At 39.7% G+C, this 16,350-nt stretch overlaps 1 protein-coding gene across 1 annotated transcript in view; it reads right to left on the bottom strand.

The window, feature by feature from the left end:
- Positions 1-16,088, bottom strand: part of st3gal3a (ST3 beta-galactoside alpha-2,3-sialyltransferase 3a) — a 28,526-nt gene extending 12,438 nt beyond the window's left edge. Inside the window, exons 1-4 of the mRNA XM_047586564.1 lie at positions 15,915-16,088; positions 13,318-13,469; positions 3,941-3,983; positions 3,636-3,728 (exon numbers count right to left, since the gene is read on the bottom strand). Of these exons, the coding sequence (XP_047442520.1) occupies positions 3,636-3,728; positions 3,941-3,983; positions 13,318-13,432 (251 nt within the window). The 5' untranslated portion in view covers positions 13,433-13,469; positions 15,915-16,088. The remainder of the gene's footprint in view (positions 1-3,635; positions 3,729-3,940; positions 3,984-13,317; positions 13,470-15,914) is intronic.
- Between the last annotated feature and the right edge of the window lie 262 nt (positions 16,089-16,350).

The following is a 16,350-nucleotide window of genomic DNA, read 5'->3' as shown; positions in this document are numbered from 1 at the left end:
TGTTAGTGGCGACAGTAGCTCCAGCTGGAACACTGATATCATAACCCCACTATCACTCCAACATCACAGATTAGCCTGAAGAGTGAACTATCCACAGCACATTTATAATAAACATCTGCTCAACATTGCACGTAAAGCAAAAATTACAGAGTTAAGTATATACTGTCGGTTTGGTGGGTCAGAGCGTTGAACATGTTATGCTCTATTTAGTCCTCACATCTGTGTCCACTTTTTGGGATTAGGCCTTGATGAATGTCAACATTGTTGAGCTTCCTGTTTAAGCACAACTGGACATGTATGCACTTTAAGTATATACATATGTATGTGCATGTTGTCAGGATCCCCTGGTGACAGATGACAGAAGCGCTCCATAGACAAATAAAAATTCTCCACAATGCCATCGAGATGTCTCGCATGTTGCCACTGACCACCATCACAGCCCAGTTTATTTTGTAAAGAAGACACTCCAATGAGGAAACCAGCAATATTCATATTCTCTACTGGACAACGACTTAACATGAACACAGAATACAACCAAATAACATCTGACAAGATCAACAATGTTTTAGTGGTTTCTGGGTGAAATTTTTAACAACCTAATCAATAAGAAATAGTAAGCGATATAGAAGTTGGGTCAAAGTAACCAAAGTACATAACTACAATCACAAGGGCATGAGCCATAAAGAACAAAATATCAAATGGATCTCAGACAAGGGCTACAAAGCATTGTTGATGGTATCACATATACTATGGAGCACAATGAAAACAGTCATCAACAAGTAAAGCAAATATGGCACAGATTCACTCTCAAACTACCAAATGGAAAAAGGTGATGAAGCCTAATGAGACCAAGATTGAACTTTTAAACAAAAGAGTGAGTTTAGCCAAAGACTCAAACAAAACAGAGTCAAAACTAAACAAACAAAAAAAGGCGTCAGACTCAAGCATGGTGGTGGCAGCATCACATTGCCGCCAGACAGACTCTCCAAACACACTACATTGTAAGTATGTTTAGACAAAAGACCTTTATGTTAGTGATGGGCGCATGAACTTCGTAATTTCAAGACATCACATAGGTTTTTACCAAGGATAGACCTAATATCTCAATGTCCACTTTCTGGACATTATTCTAATAGCGCAGGTTACAATCTTAGGACCCACTTCAGTCAGTATAATGTATTTCTTGTACTGATTAATCATGTTGATCTACCCAGTAGAAACTGATGAACTGGATTCTACAAACCTGGGTGTCACATTGTGACTGTTAAATGTGTTTGGAGTCATTAGATGGTGAAGCAATAAACTGACAGACACTGCTATTGCTCAAACCACGCTGATAAATGTTTTTAAACATCACTGACATGAAAACATTGGAGCAAGTCGTAGATTTTCATAAACCGGAATTTATATACATAGTATAATTATATAAATGGTTTAATTTCCTTGAATAAACCACAGTATTGTTAAGTTATTGCAACAAATAGTGTAGAACTGAATCAAATGAGATAAATAATAATTATAATAATAATAATAATAATAATTAGTGAGTCCATTACAACTTATGGACTATTCTATCAACTGGATCATCTGCTGTCAGAGGAAGCAGAGGAATCTGTGCAGAATGCCAGGATGCCCTGGGCATTCAACTTACTTTCCTTTGAGGAAATTCCTTGAGTTATTTTAACAGGTTACAACTGGGACTCTGTGCGCACACTTTAGTCACACCGCTGTTTGAAGGCTGTAGTGGGTTGACAGGTTGCGTGTCTCTGGTGCTCTGGGACTAAGTGTATACATGAACGGGTCGGAGGTATTCTCACGCACTGGGACACAGGCAGAGCACAAGAGTGCCAAAATAGATCCGCACAGCACATTAGAAGAGGGCAAAAATAGATCTGCATGGCACATTAGGCCATTCAGACCACTGCATCTTCTGCTAAGCAGGTGGAGAGCTTTCACAGTGTGCGGACTTCTTTGGTCTTTAATAATGCAGAGACAGAAATGGGATCTTTCCTCTGTCATATTACACTCAGAAAGCTTTCTATAAAATAGGGCTGCTTTCCGGAGAGGTCAGTTTTTCAGTGTATTGTACAGTAAGTGAATGAGTAAGGTGCCTCTCCAGAGCACCACCAGAGGACAGCCAACACTTACAGACTGCTTCCTTTGTCACTGTATCCATCTACCTCAGGCTTATTGAAATTAGCTGCACTTTATATCAAAAAATCTGTTTGCTCGGAATAGCTAATGCAGCATAATGAGTCACTTGTTTACAGGCGGCAACCTCCGGGTCTGAACAATGAAGCCTGTGCGGAAGTACAAAAAAATTGCAGTTCATTGAGTGGAGCAAATCCCATAGACCCCCATGTTAAAAAGCCCAACAATACAGCGATATTAAACATGTTTACAGCCCAGTAGAAAAAACGGTTTTGGTCTCAATAGTTTATTTCACTATTCATGACAACTATGCAGGGGTTGTTCCCACTTTGGGTGACAGGTGGTAGTATGAGCTAACAAATAGCAGAGAGTTGGGTGGGCAGGTCTCAACGTCCAGGCAGCTTTACCTCCACCCTACCATGACCCGAAAATCCCCCCCATCATAATGGTGGTACATTCAGGTACTGAATTCTATATTCAGCTACCGCACACAGAAGCTTTCTATTCAGAAGCTGTGATTCATTTCAACAGGGGATACAAATTTAACGCGAAGTGAGCAGTGATTTGTACAAGCACATATTTAGATAAGCCACTTATGAACCATAGCCACTTTTTTTATGGTGACACTCATTAACACCAAAACCAGTGTAATACAATAGCACTTCCCCTTTAATAAGGTTATAATCACCCTCACTGACAAAAACAGCAGTGTGCTGTCAGGCATCTGTCAGAGTATTTTCTTACACATTTAAAGGGATACACCACCGATACGTGAAATTGAGTCACTCACCCTATTACCCAGCGTTGGATAAGGGCCTAGGGCAGATACAGTCTCAGGACAATATTCCTAAGTCTGGTTTTCAGGTACTGCGTGGTGTCTTTGCGCATGGAAGCGGTGCTTTGCTGGTGCTTTGCCAGAATATAGTCCCAAGTCTATATCTTCATGTTAATTGCATTGACATATTTAAAAGCGCTTTTTACCACTTATCCAACTCCGGGGAATACGGTGAGTGACTAAATTTCGCATAAGGGTGGCGCATCCCTTTAACACTTTCACATCTAGATTGTTAAAATATATATATTTCTTTTTTTTACCAACAAATATTGTGTTAATAATTTGTTGAGTACATACCACCCCACGTCAACATTTAAGATTAAAGATCACTTTATTGATCCCCGCAGGGAAATTGTATCATCCAAGAGTCTCAAGATAACAGAGAACATAAATGTGACCAAACATAGGCTTAAGAATATAAGTCAAGGAGAAAGAATAGAATAAGATAAAAATAAAAAATCTTAAAAATAGTGTAACCATGACGTAGTAAAGCGATCTTGAATAAAGTTAAATGCAGGACAATGTAATGAAAGGTAACAAAGAATACACAAGACAAGCCTGCGTAACATAACAATGAGAATGACATTGCATGCCTCAATACTACAAGCACATTTCAAACATAAGGAAAACATATGGTCCATATTCTTACTTTGGATAAATGGCAGTCATCTTGGCAGCTGCGAAACCTGGCTTACAGGCACCTTCACTCATGTTTCCATACTTGTACATTAGCTCCAAAGGCCTGAAGACATGAAAAACAGTCAAACAGCAGTCAAATGTGCACACACACAGAACACATACAAAATATACTGCACATACACAAGTACTAAATTACGGGGAAAATTTAACATTACACGCCCATGAACTTTAATACACGCCCTGACACAGTGCATGAAAAAAACTCCTAAGGCGCCCAACTAATTAGTGAAGTGAGAATAGTCAAATAATACTCACAGACTTCCATCAAGCTTCAGAAGGAATCCTTGCTTGTCATACGCTAGAAAGATAAAAAAAAAAAAAGGATGTCAATACGATGGCAAAAAGGGCGTATGCTAACATTCATTAAAAAGTTTGGCAACTGTGGTTTACATTTATGACCTTGTCGTGACTGATTTACAGACGGGGAAAGTGTAAGGGGGTTAGTGCAGTGCCAGATGTGTGAACCAATTTCAGTTTCAGTTCTGTTGATGTGGAAATTACCTACATATCTTTGTACATTGCTGGTGAAAGAAGGTTATTGGTGCTCAGGTCATACCGTAAACATTATTGACACTTTGAGGTGTTGGAAAAACTGGAAGACAAAACATTTTCTACTAAACAGCCCCAGCAGGACATCTGATAAAAAAGGCAATGTTGTCACAGGTAAATGCGTGGTAGACAAGCTACCAAAAAAACAGACACAAGAGTTGGCTGGTTTGTTTTAAGCACTGACACCTCCAATCTGTGAACCGCTTGCCAGATTTGAACATAGCGATTTTCAACTTGCCTGCCACTTCATTGTTAAATCCGTTCATTGTGCCATCACAGCCAAAGCCAACCATTCACAAACTCAAGTCTTGCTCCATCAGGCCCTCAAACCAACACGCATGGTGTCAAGGATGTCTCAGCTTGGGCATGCTCCAATGAAACTGTGTCCTCAAAATGATTGATGGGTTTGCCATCTTCCACATGTGTTATGTAGATCAACTCCTGAGCTTTCACAAAGAAGGCAACACTTCAAATCGGACATGACAGATCACCTGGACTATGTCCTGTCAAGAAAATCCAAAATATCCTACATTTTTTTCTCCTACTGTCCACATACTAATAGCTCTGTGACCTCTGAGCATAGATCTCCTCCACAGTCTCTGCTCAGAACAGATGCAAAAACTCTCTTCTTATAACAGCGATGCAAGTGCCCACTCTTTCCTTCTCATGAACTGGTAGGAAGTACAGCTATGCACAGGCACACTTAGCTTGGTGCACATGTATTTATTTGGTTGTATGGTAGAGAATGTCTTGAAATTATATTTGACAATGTGTCAACCTGTTGTTTTGAAACCATGAATTCCTGGGAATTGTTGTAAGTGTTGCTGAAGTTTTAAGATATCAGGCTGGGAAGGAGGGCAGTGTGTCCCAGTGTCCAAGTGATAAGATGACTGTTTACGCCAATGTACGTCAATAGGGACTACAACTATGTTTGAACTGTTTGAACTGTCCTTTAGTTTGTTGGAAAAAGTTCTCCGAGTGTGTGACTTTCTTTGGGCTGAAGTTTGGGCTTTAGGCACACGACCACAATAAAAGGTAAGAAGCGTTTTGCCTTAACTATATGCTGTTTCACCCAGGGTCTGCTGACCCCACAAACCAAGAGAGTGTAGGTGTAGTTTGAGGATAAACTCTGAGACAATAAAAGTGAATTAGCCTCAAACAGCAACATTCTTGCTGCAAGGCATCAGTACTAACCACCACACCACTGTGCCACCCCTATATAATGTTGTTTTATTAAATCACACTGCTGAGCTTTGCCGTGCTATAGTTTGTTGTTTGGAATCAGTAATGCAATTGTGTATTGTCTAAGCTGTTGCGAATCTGGTATGTAGTGTTGAAAGTTTTTATTTTGTGTCAACTGTCCAAATTGGGGTAATTACTACTGCAGGTTATAGAACGTAGGACTTTTATTGGTTATTGACAATTCCATTACTCCTGAGTTTAGCATTGGGTGCGGCTGCTGGCTTAGCAATGGTTGGTTGGTTGTTGTATGCTTATACCGTAACGGGTGGTATTATGTTTGAAGATTGTTTCAAACAGTTTGTGGCGAATGAATTATTGGAACATCCTGTTTCAATAGTGGTGATACCACAATTGGTTGCATACTGTGAAAAAGTGTGCATATCAACCCTAAATCTTATAAATTGTTCAGTATGTTCAGTAAATGACTACATATGTGGAAAAAGTGAACTAAAGGCCAAAGGGAGGCACATTTGATGTGAGCGTTTGTTAAGACATGGAGTGTTACGTCAGAGACTACAAAGCATGAGACAAAAGTAAGAAGAGTTTACACAGAGAGAGAACTGTTAACACTAAAAATGTTTAAAGATATCGGAACTGGATATCAAGAAACACTGAAATGCATCTACAAGACATTTCATAACAGAAGGGGGGAGAGAGAAAACCTATGACTTCAGATACAGACCCCCAGTAAAGTACACCGCCCTTGGCCAATATCCAATAATAATAAAAAGTGCACATGGACAGTACACTCCTTGGTAAGACCTTGAGGGGCTGATTGCCCATCTGCCAAACATTCGTGAGGGTGTTGGCAGGTGGACAAGGGTGTTTAAGGTGGAAACAGTGGGAAAGATACTGGCTCTTAGGTGACATGAAGGCGGTGTTGGCAAAGATCTTGGGAATATCTGAAATAAAGGTAAATGGAATAGAGTTGATATCAAACTCAAGTGCTCATGCAAGTGAGTTTAAACCATTCCGAACAAACTTATGTTCAGTCCTGCAAATGGAATATCTCATTAAGATTGATCACAAAAGCTTTAAAAGGGGAATTCATCTCAGACACTGATAACACAGAAACATACACCAATCGGGCATAACATTATAACAACTGACAGGAGACGTGAAGAACATTGACCATCTTGTGACAATTCAATGTTCTGCTGGGAAACTGTTGGACCTGGCATTCATATGGAAGACACATGAATGTCAGGTCTTCGGTAAATTGTAGTCTTACGGCTGTTTTTAATCTGGGTTTTGTTCTTCTTATGTTTTTTGTCTTGACTGCATTGAATGTACTTTGTTTTACTTTTAGTATTCTTTTGTGCTACACTCAGTCTTTTTACTATGTTATTGTGAAACACTTTGTGGTTGATTACCTGTGAAATTTGATAAATAAATAAAGTTTATTTACTTACTTAACTATGTACCATATACCTAGGTGAGACACTACAGCCTCATAGCAATGACACTCTGTGATGGCAAAAACACGAAGATGTTGACCTGGCCTCCAAATTCACCAGATCCCAAACTGATCAAGTATCTGTGAGATGCACTGGAACAAACCTGATCTACAGAGGCCCCTCCCCTCAAATACCTCCACTAGCAACATTATGTTGCCAGACACCACAGGACACCCTCAGAAGGCCCGTGTCCATTCTCTGAAGAGTCACAACTGTTTTGGAGGCACAAGGGAGACCTACACAATATTAAGGAGGTGGTCATAATGTTATGCCTGTGGTGTAAGCACTCGCACTTCTCCAAATGCTCCCTGTAACTGACCCCCAATATCATCTGGACTATGTCCCTGAGAGGGTCAAGAAAAACTGTTTTCATCCCTACTGTCCACACACTAATAACTCTGTGAGCTTTCACACTGTCTCTGCTCAGAACTGATGCACAAACCCTTTTTTTATGGCAGTGATGCAAGGGCCCACCTAAGATTCTTGTTAGTCAACAATGGACCAGACAGAGGGTAAAAATGGTTTATTTAGCTTTAGCAGCTACAAAACTCTTTCCTTCTCATGAACTGGTACTAAGCGGGAACACCTTGTAATCACAGTATAATTATGTACACGGCTAAGCACAGGTTCACTTAGCTTGGTGTTTATGCTTTGGACTGGTTTATTTGGTTTGTTGTGACCTAACATAGGTTATTGGGCTGTTACAAGAAACATCTTGTTATGCTTCACACAGATGGAAAGTTCTGAATGTAGACTAACCATACCCTTTCTTAGCCTGGCACGGTATTCCTACATGGATGACATGCACATAGTTTGAACGAGGGTTTAAACATAGCCACACACGTGGAGAGGAAACTCAAAGTTCCAGCTTTGCATACTCGTTTGTTCTGACCTCACATTTGTGTATGAGTTGGGCATGTGGGACACACAACAGCAGAACAAAGAGTTATACACACATTATTCCACATGTGCACATGCCCAACATGCACCACATGCCTGACTGATAATTTAGTATATATTATTGGGCCAATATATTTTTATTTATTTATAGTTACTAATAAAGTCCACAGATTCCTCAAACGTCTAAGAAGATTTCTGGCTTTTATTTGGTATTTTTGAATAAATTCAAACGCTGCTATACTGTAATTCTCTGTGAATCAGGTTTTCTGTTCCAATTTATTTTATTGTTATATATTTTGGCTGTCAAATGTTCACAGACTGAAGTGCGCTAAGTAACAGCATTTGTCGGGCTGTTTTGCACACCATTTTCTAATCAAGCATAAACACAGGCTAGAAGAGGCTTGGTTATTATCCAGCCTCGCTTATACCAACCCTTTTATGTACTTTGACCGAAGAATTCATTCCTAGCAAGCAGTGCACAGACATCCAACCATCTACCAAATTGCTAGCAAATGCTGATGTGCCTGGGGTAAAAAAAAAAAAAAAAAAACAACACCTCATTTTCTCTTCTTACATAAGTGTATTTACAGAAAACGTGCAACTAACGAGAGAGAAAAGAACAAAGGTTCAATTAAAAAGGAAAAATGGCAAAATAAAGTAAAAATAAGTTTCAAATGAAGTTTGCTGGATTTTTAGGCTGAATTAAAACACAGATGTTTTGAGGCAGCTAACTTTCAAACACATTAAACTATGAAACTGGGATGTGGTTTAGAAATGCAAACCCTGCTCACCATATGGCATTTTTTTGAATCCAGGGTTCCTCAATTTCAGTGGTGACTTTATTTAATTTCGCAAATCTCAGTATATTCCAAACAAATTAATCTGCATATTGCAGTAGGAGATAATAGGGTTTATATGCCATTTACACAGGTACATTACGGTACAGGTACACTGGAATTCTTGTGCGAGTCAATAATCTAGACAAACTGTGTCTAATACAGGCACAAAATCAGTATCAGAGTTTGTGTAGTGTGAGCAGTTCAGAGCTGCCCATATTGCACATTGTTAGGATGAGATATGGGATAAGAAAAAGTATTGCGCATTGTTCATTGTAGCTTATCTTTTAGCAGTGTTGTAAGGCGAGTTGTGACATGGGGTACTTCTTTCCCTCCTACAGTGGCTTCTTCAGACTAAACTGAAGGTAAACCCACCCAAAAGGCCTTAAGTTTAAATAATTAAATTAAATTGAGAAAAAGTGCCAATGTTATACTGTAGCTTTGCATATAGCACTACTAAAATAAATTCATATTTTTTAATGGACTATTGTTAAACACCTTCAAAATGAGCATGAGTCAAATATTTTTGATTCACACAAATGCCTAGTGTCAATATCACCTAAAACTGACTTCAGTGATTCTCTATTGACAAACCCATGAGTAATATATGAATGATCCACTTCATTTGACCTCGGCAATAAACTCAAGATGATGAGTGTTCACTGAATGGGCAGGGTAGCGCAGAGGACAGACGAAAGCCTGTAATGAAATGTGTCTAAACAAATAGACTGGCTCCCCCATCTGGTAAAAAGCTCACATGAATAGAAGAAGGATCGTTTCATGGAGCAGACGCATACAAATAGGACTGTCCTCCACATCACTTTTGTAAACGTGTAGAGATCAGGCCAATGTAAAATATCAGAAAAGTCATAACACACACTCAGCTAAACACCTCATCACAAGATGATGTTGAAGCAAGATTGATTACAATTGTGTCTAAAAATATGACTTACTTCCTGTTTGAAAGTTAGTCAGCACCCAGCTGACTACGATCCCACACAAAGACGCACGCTACAAAATTATTTGAAAACAACACCTTTGCATACCTTTGTGTTCACCCATGAATCCTTGTCCAACCACTGTTAGCAGATAATCCTTGCTAAAACACTGCAGCTCCTGAAGCCAGTACATCATTATACCAAGTGTATGGATATCATATCATTAGGAATCAAAATGGATGGTTTTAGAACTTCACCAACGAACTCCACAAGCACAAGAGATGCAAGATAACAGGTGTGATGAGAGGTATGACATTATATTTAATTCATAGCTTAAAAATGAATGCAGAAAAACAAGGTACAAAACAAGGTACATTTATACATGACACTAGGCCCAGTTTAATGTATATACTGTGTATATATACTGTGTATATATATAGTAGGTGTCTATGATGCACACACATTGAACATTGAACTAAATAGTGCCTTAATAGTCTCTCATTCATCTGCTGTAGTTGCACTTCTACTACATGTCAACTAACACCAAGGACGTGCTGACAGTGTAAAGGTCCTTAATGGGGAAGCGGTGGCAAACTTTAAACCAGTTATTCTGAACTGGATTTCTCAACTGTTTTCAATGGTTCGCCTGGGCAAAGAGAAATGTTAAGAAATAATTGATTCACACTCCTTAACAGTAGGTGACTGTAGGCGAAACGCTGGTACGACGGAGATTATATGAGATGTGGATTTTCTTATACCGAGGACAAAAACCTCAGTGTTTTTCAGTATTTACCTACCGATAATCATAAGAAAAGTTCATTTTGTGTACTTGAATTACTTGAGCTTATAAATTGCATTTTTCTTTTTAAATTTATTTTGTGCTACTGAAGAAATTAAAATATTTTCCATAGTGTAGTGTTGGTTGTCATAGATTCAGTAAGTGAGGAAACTCAGCTAAAGCTACACAATTTAATTTTTTTTGAATGGCTGTTAGTGAAATGTTGTCATGACATGATTGTCATGTCAGCCTTATGTTTAATGTTTGAAGAAGTGACTGAATAGTTTTTAAAAGGACATTGTTACATATTAAATCAGTGGGTTCTCAGCTAAACTACATATTTTGAGTCTTTCTGAAACTACTTCTAAGTTGTTGGACTTTTTAAGTTCATGTTTGCGCATAAAGGTGTGTAGAGTCTGTGTCTACTAAAAAAAGGCTGAAGTTACTGAACTGAAGAGTTCTGTGTTAATTAAAATGCAGCTAATTGAGCGTAAAAGGGAATAGTTCCCTCTCTACCATCGTTTTGGTTTATCATTACATTAGTTTTTTTGTGTTTTCATGCTGTGATTTTCTGTTCAACTATCTCAGGTTCAAAATCCTCAATCTTTTCATTTAATGAATTTGAGAAGCTGAAAATTTTCATTTGAGTCACGGCTTGTTATAAAGGGGTGATGTCGGGTCCTGAAGCCAGACCAGTCGAGAACCACTGCTTTAAACTACTGGACCATCAGAACCGATTGTTACTGGTTCAACGGTGGCAGAAAACAGAAACAGAAAAAAAATAATAGAACAAATACATAGCAGAGATGACAGATATTAAGAGAGACCAAATCAACAGTTTGGTACTTTCTCAGAAATTGAAGTAGGCATTGGAAGGAAGGTAGGCAGTAGGTATATCATTATCTGAGTCCATCGTAAAGAGATTAAAGAGCAAAAACTGAGGGTTCACACGGTGCAAAGCATTCATGAGTATATAAGTGCACAAGTCAGCAAGTCCAGTTCACTTAAAAAAAAGAAAAACCTCTTCAAAAGAAAGACCAGTAAGATAAAGATAAGATTATGGTGGGAAGAAAAAACTCAGGTGAAAGTTTTGAACAGCTCATGATACAAAGCAAAGGATATTATCTGTAAAAAGTAATGGAAGCCGTGTGATGGACATGCATGGCTTCCAAGGCCAATGAGTCACCGAGCAGCTCAAGAGCAGATGTTAATCGCTAGCAAGGCAACACAGCTTTCTAGGGAATTCACAAGGTGTAAGCAGATTGTTTCTGCCCACACAGACCTATAAAAGGAATCGAGGTAAATTACAATCACCATTTTGCTCGTGGTGGGTGTAAGTAAACTCTAGTGTTGCATCTCAGCGCGAATGCTCTGGCTTCTAACCTGCTGCCTGGCTGCGGTCGCTCTATGTGGAGTTCACATCCACATGGAACAATGTCTCACGTGGACACGCATGCTGGGTTAATGTGAGTGTGAATGGTGACCCTCTACAGGATAATACAGACGCATTTCCAATTACAATCAGCACAAGGCATCTAAGTTGACCCATACTCGATTTAAGCTAATTATGGCAAGAATATAGTAAAAACATCATTCCTAATTACGTTCAATTAATCTGAACTTCCGTCGAATGTCATCATTATGTTTGAATAAAGTGCAGTGGGAAAAGTTTTGTTAGATTGTAGCAAATAACCAAAAGATTAATCAACTAGTCAGAAAATAGTCATTACTAAAAAAAATAAATAAATAAAAATCACTGACAGATTAAAGTCCGTGCTGATCTAAGTCAATATTTGACAGAGACTTACGCGTAAGACTGGGCTTTAATCTCAAACTTGATGCACAGATTAAATCTGCGTGATGCATCTTCTTTCTCTGCATCGCTTTGATATTTTATACTATGCTTTTATCACAACTTGCTTCGACTGCAACACACTTACGTTGGGCTTAGCCACACTTCACCTGCTCGCTCTTTCAATTCGCTCATCATATCATCTTGGTAATAGTGTATTTAGATCAGTCATCATGTAGGGCCAAACAGGAAGAGGTAACCCACACTTCTTTTGTAGCTGCCTGTATGTTGACATGAGTATGCACATCAGATGGGCCGACTCACTTCTTGTTTGAAATCTTCTCTTAAATCACTTTTTTTCTCCCCCTTTTCACTTTTTTGACTATGAGTTCACTTCCAGATGTTGGTTCTTATTGTTTTTATGATTTTGTTACTAATTCTTTTATGTCATCTAATCGTATTGTTTTTATTATACTATAGCGCTTTATAAATAAAGATTGATTGAATCACAGTACTGAGGAACAATGACAAAAAATGATTTAGTTTTTCAAGGCAGCGTGAGTCACATTATCTCAACCAGCTTCAATACAAAAAAAAAAAAAAAATCTGTTCTTTAGTTTATGTCCCCTGGTTCCAGACTTCATGTAGTCATTGTCTGCAGCCGTTCACTACAAAGTACCAAAAATGAATGATGACATGTATGATTTGCTGAATTACATTTGAGCCAATGAAAACAGGGGGCGGGTATGTTCTTAACTGTGACTTGAATATATTTTCGTAAACAGCGTGATAACAATAATTTATGGTAGAAATATATGAACCTAAACATTAACGCTGCAGTACAACAACGTTTAAGAGCCCTAAATACAGGGGACACAGAGGTTAAATATGACTCAGATGTTCCAGACAGAAGAGAAAATGAAACACGAATCACGTCAGTCGCGTGGGAACCCGTGTCTTTACCACACAGCCCGTAAAAAAAAAAAGATAAAAACTTTCAGAAACGTGGTCAGTGTCAGTGAATAGTGTCAAAGAGGCGAATTCTATAACTGCTGACCCAGCCGAGGCTAGTCAATTAAATTAGTTAATATAGGCCATTCTTTATATTTCACTGAGCTCACATATAACAGGAAGACTCACCTGATTTGAAGCTCCAGCCTCGCAGGGTGATCCTCCCTGACGAGTAGTAGAGGAACCCCAGAGCCAGCATGGAGCACACGCCCAGGAGAAGGTTACGACTGGGTTTCATTCTCATCTCCAGTTAGCAAACATGGCACATCCCACACCGGAGCCTGTTCGAGCAATAAAAAAGATCAGTCTGGCACTCAAAACCATCCGCGACATGGCTGAAATGTCTGAGAGTCCGCACTGCAAAGTCCCGCTGGCTAATTTTCTCTCTGTAGTCACACGCAACTCTGTCCTTTAAGTAACGACATCAATCCTAGCAAACTCTCTGGCTCCATGTTGAAGGGGAGTCTTGAGTAAGGCTACTTTTAAGACCCATTACGCTTCAATGTTATTGTACTTTTGTAATTTTATCTGATGAATTTGTGTTCAGTACAAGCAGTGGCCATTCTAACTTGCATGGTGCCCTAGGTCCTGCCCACGAGTACAAGAGAGTAAAATAAATGTGTGATCACGCTGCTGCTTCTCGTTTTTCACTTCTGAACTTGACACATTTAACAGTATCGGAGAAGCCATTGACAGCAGTGCACACACAAGCAACAGTAATTATTAATTAATTGGATGTGAGTTTGTCCAGACATTAAACTACTCCATCTATAATTTGATATCACTAGCAATCCATTGTAACTTTGCTATTCATAATGGCAGTAGTACTATGATAACATTTTACTGAATGCCTTCCCTGACAGAATTTCCTATTTGTTACAACTCACAGTGAACATGACTACCAGTGGGAACTGAGACAGTGTGGATGTGTCATCTCAAAACAAAGCCAGAGCCTCTTCTGAGTGTTTGCAGAAAACACAAAGAAAATATTAGTTAACCAAGAGCAAATGCAACCCACATCTTTCAGATCTTGTATGCTACCGGCACTTTGGTTTACGCCTCCCAATACAGCACGAACTTCACATGGATCTCATCTGTTCAGTCAGGTACAACATTATGACCACCTTCCTAATATTGTGTAGGTCCCTTGTGCCTCCAAAACAGTTGTGACTCATCAGAGAATGGACATGCGTCCTCTGAAGGGTGTCCTGCGGTGTCTGGAAACACAGTGTTGTTAGTGGGGGTCTTTGGGTCCTGTGGGTTGAGGGGAGGGTCCTCTGTGGATCAGGCTTGTTCTGGTGCATCCTACAGATACTTTATCAGTTTGGGATCTAGTGAATTTGGAGGCCAGGTCAAAAGCTTGGGCTATTTTTTGATGTGTGTTTGTTTTGTTTTAATTGTTCCTTTGTGTGTGTGCGCCTGTGCCTGTGCCAGGCTGCATCCTGTTCTGGTCTAGGGTGGTACACGGGCAAGTAACATCCGAACAAATACAACGTCCAAACATTTCCCAGCAGAACACAGTATTGTCACAAGATAGGCGATGTTATTCACTTCAATTGTGAGTGATTTTAACGTTGTAGTTGATCTGTGTTCAGACAAACGCGTTCAACCCGCTGTAGGAATATCACACCTCTTCTTTTAAACCTTTAAACATTATACTTCTTTGATTGTCAACAATCAGGCACGACAAAGCAAACGGCCTTCTACCCCTTGGGAGTTTTGAAACACACCTCGCGGTTTTCCCGATCGCAAACGAGCGATCTCCATCCCTAGGAGTCTAGACCGTGTGGCTACTAAAAGGTCTGGGAAAAACCCTTACGGTAAGAAGAACCACGAGGGCTGTTTACAGAAATGTTTACAGTCAAAATACGCTGGTTTTCTGAGTCAGCAGCTTCTCACCAAAAGCCACATGGTGAAAATGCCAACTACACCAGAGCAAAACACCAAATGGCGACGACGCTTGCTTGACAGTTTGGAGCTGGAAAATAAACGTATTCACCGACATTAATGTTGCAAATGTTAGTTGTTCGCTGTATTTGAACCGTTTTACTTCTTTTGTTGTGGCTGAATGGTAAACGTAATGGAAATGATGTCTGTGTTTATAGTTTTATGTCTGGGGGAGTGTGCACTGGTGTGTACATGCATGTAAGTGTTAAAATATGTATTGTGTTGACGAACCAAGTACATTCACAGTCAGTTCAATTTTCTATTGTAGCACCAGATGTATATTAACTACTGAATAAATAACTGAACTTGGAAAAGTGGCTAAAGTGAATATTTTACCAGCAGACCAGCTATGGAAATAAGTCGTGTAACTGCTCGTTTTGTATTAAGTCTGTGTTGGTCTTTTGTGGGCCATGTTGGATGTTTGCAGCATTTTCTCCCCCCGCATATTTAAGCTTCGTGCGCATTGTCTTAAAATAAAACCAACACGTCTGTTAACTAAATTAAAGCGAGCACAGCAACATCCCTGCAGCTAGCAGCTAGCTCATCCTCTGGGTTTTAGTCGTTGCCTCAGTAAGCGAGGCTAACCACAACAGTTTGGACGACTGGTGGTGGCACGTGTAGAAAAAAAAAAGAAATTAAAAAAAAAAAAAAAAAAAAACACATTCACAACGAAACACACGACCACAGCGACGTTGGGGTAATAAGGCAACAGAACCACAACACGTCGCCAAGAAACACGCGACTAGCGGTTTACGCTAGCGAGCGACGCGCATACTTACTGGATGGATAATTTGGAAGTTGGTCTCAAATCCGTGTTCGCCTCTGGCCGCCGCGTCGACCAGGTAACCGAAGAGAAAACACCCGAAATAATAGCTGCAGCTCAGCATTATATTAGCACGATTCAAGAGCAGTCCCCTTCGCAGTGATTCAGACAGCCCGGTGTCGTCGGGGGTGGGTGGGGGGTGTAGGGGTTGGGGACCCGGAGCTGTGGATCCGGTGCAGAGAAAACGTAACGGCGCTCCTTCCCAAAAAAAAAAAAAAAAAAAAAAAGAGAAAGGCAGAAAGAGGGAGACGACGACGAAGAAGAAGAGGCTTAGCACTGCCGGGTCTTGTAAGAAGACGGCTTAATGTTTAGGTATTTCGAATAATATGAGAGAGAAAATGCACATTTGCGCAGTTATGATACTTTATTCTCTTGCATTCTTCGGCAAGTGA

Source organism: Mugil cephalus, chromosome 6, assembly GCF_022458985.1.
Source record: "Mugil cephalus isolate CIBA_MC_2020 chromosome 6, CIBA_Mcephalus_1.1, whole genome shotgun sequence".
In the NCBI taxonomy this organism is placed as follows: Eukaryota; Metazoa; Chordata; class Actinopteri; order Mugiliformes; family Mugilidae; genus Mugil; species Mugil cephalus.
This window is presented reverse-complemented; position numbering and strand designations above follow the sequence as displayed.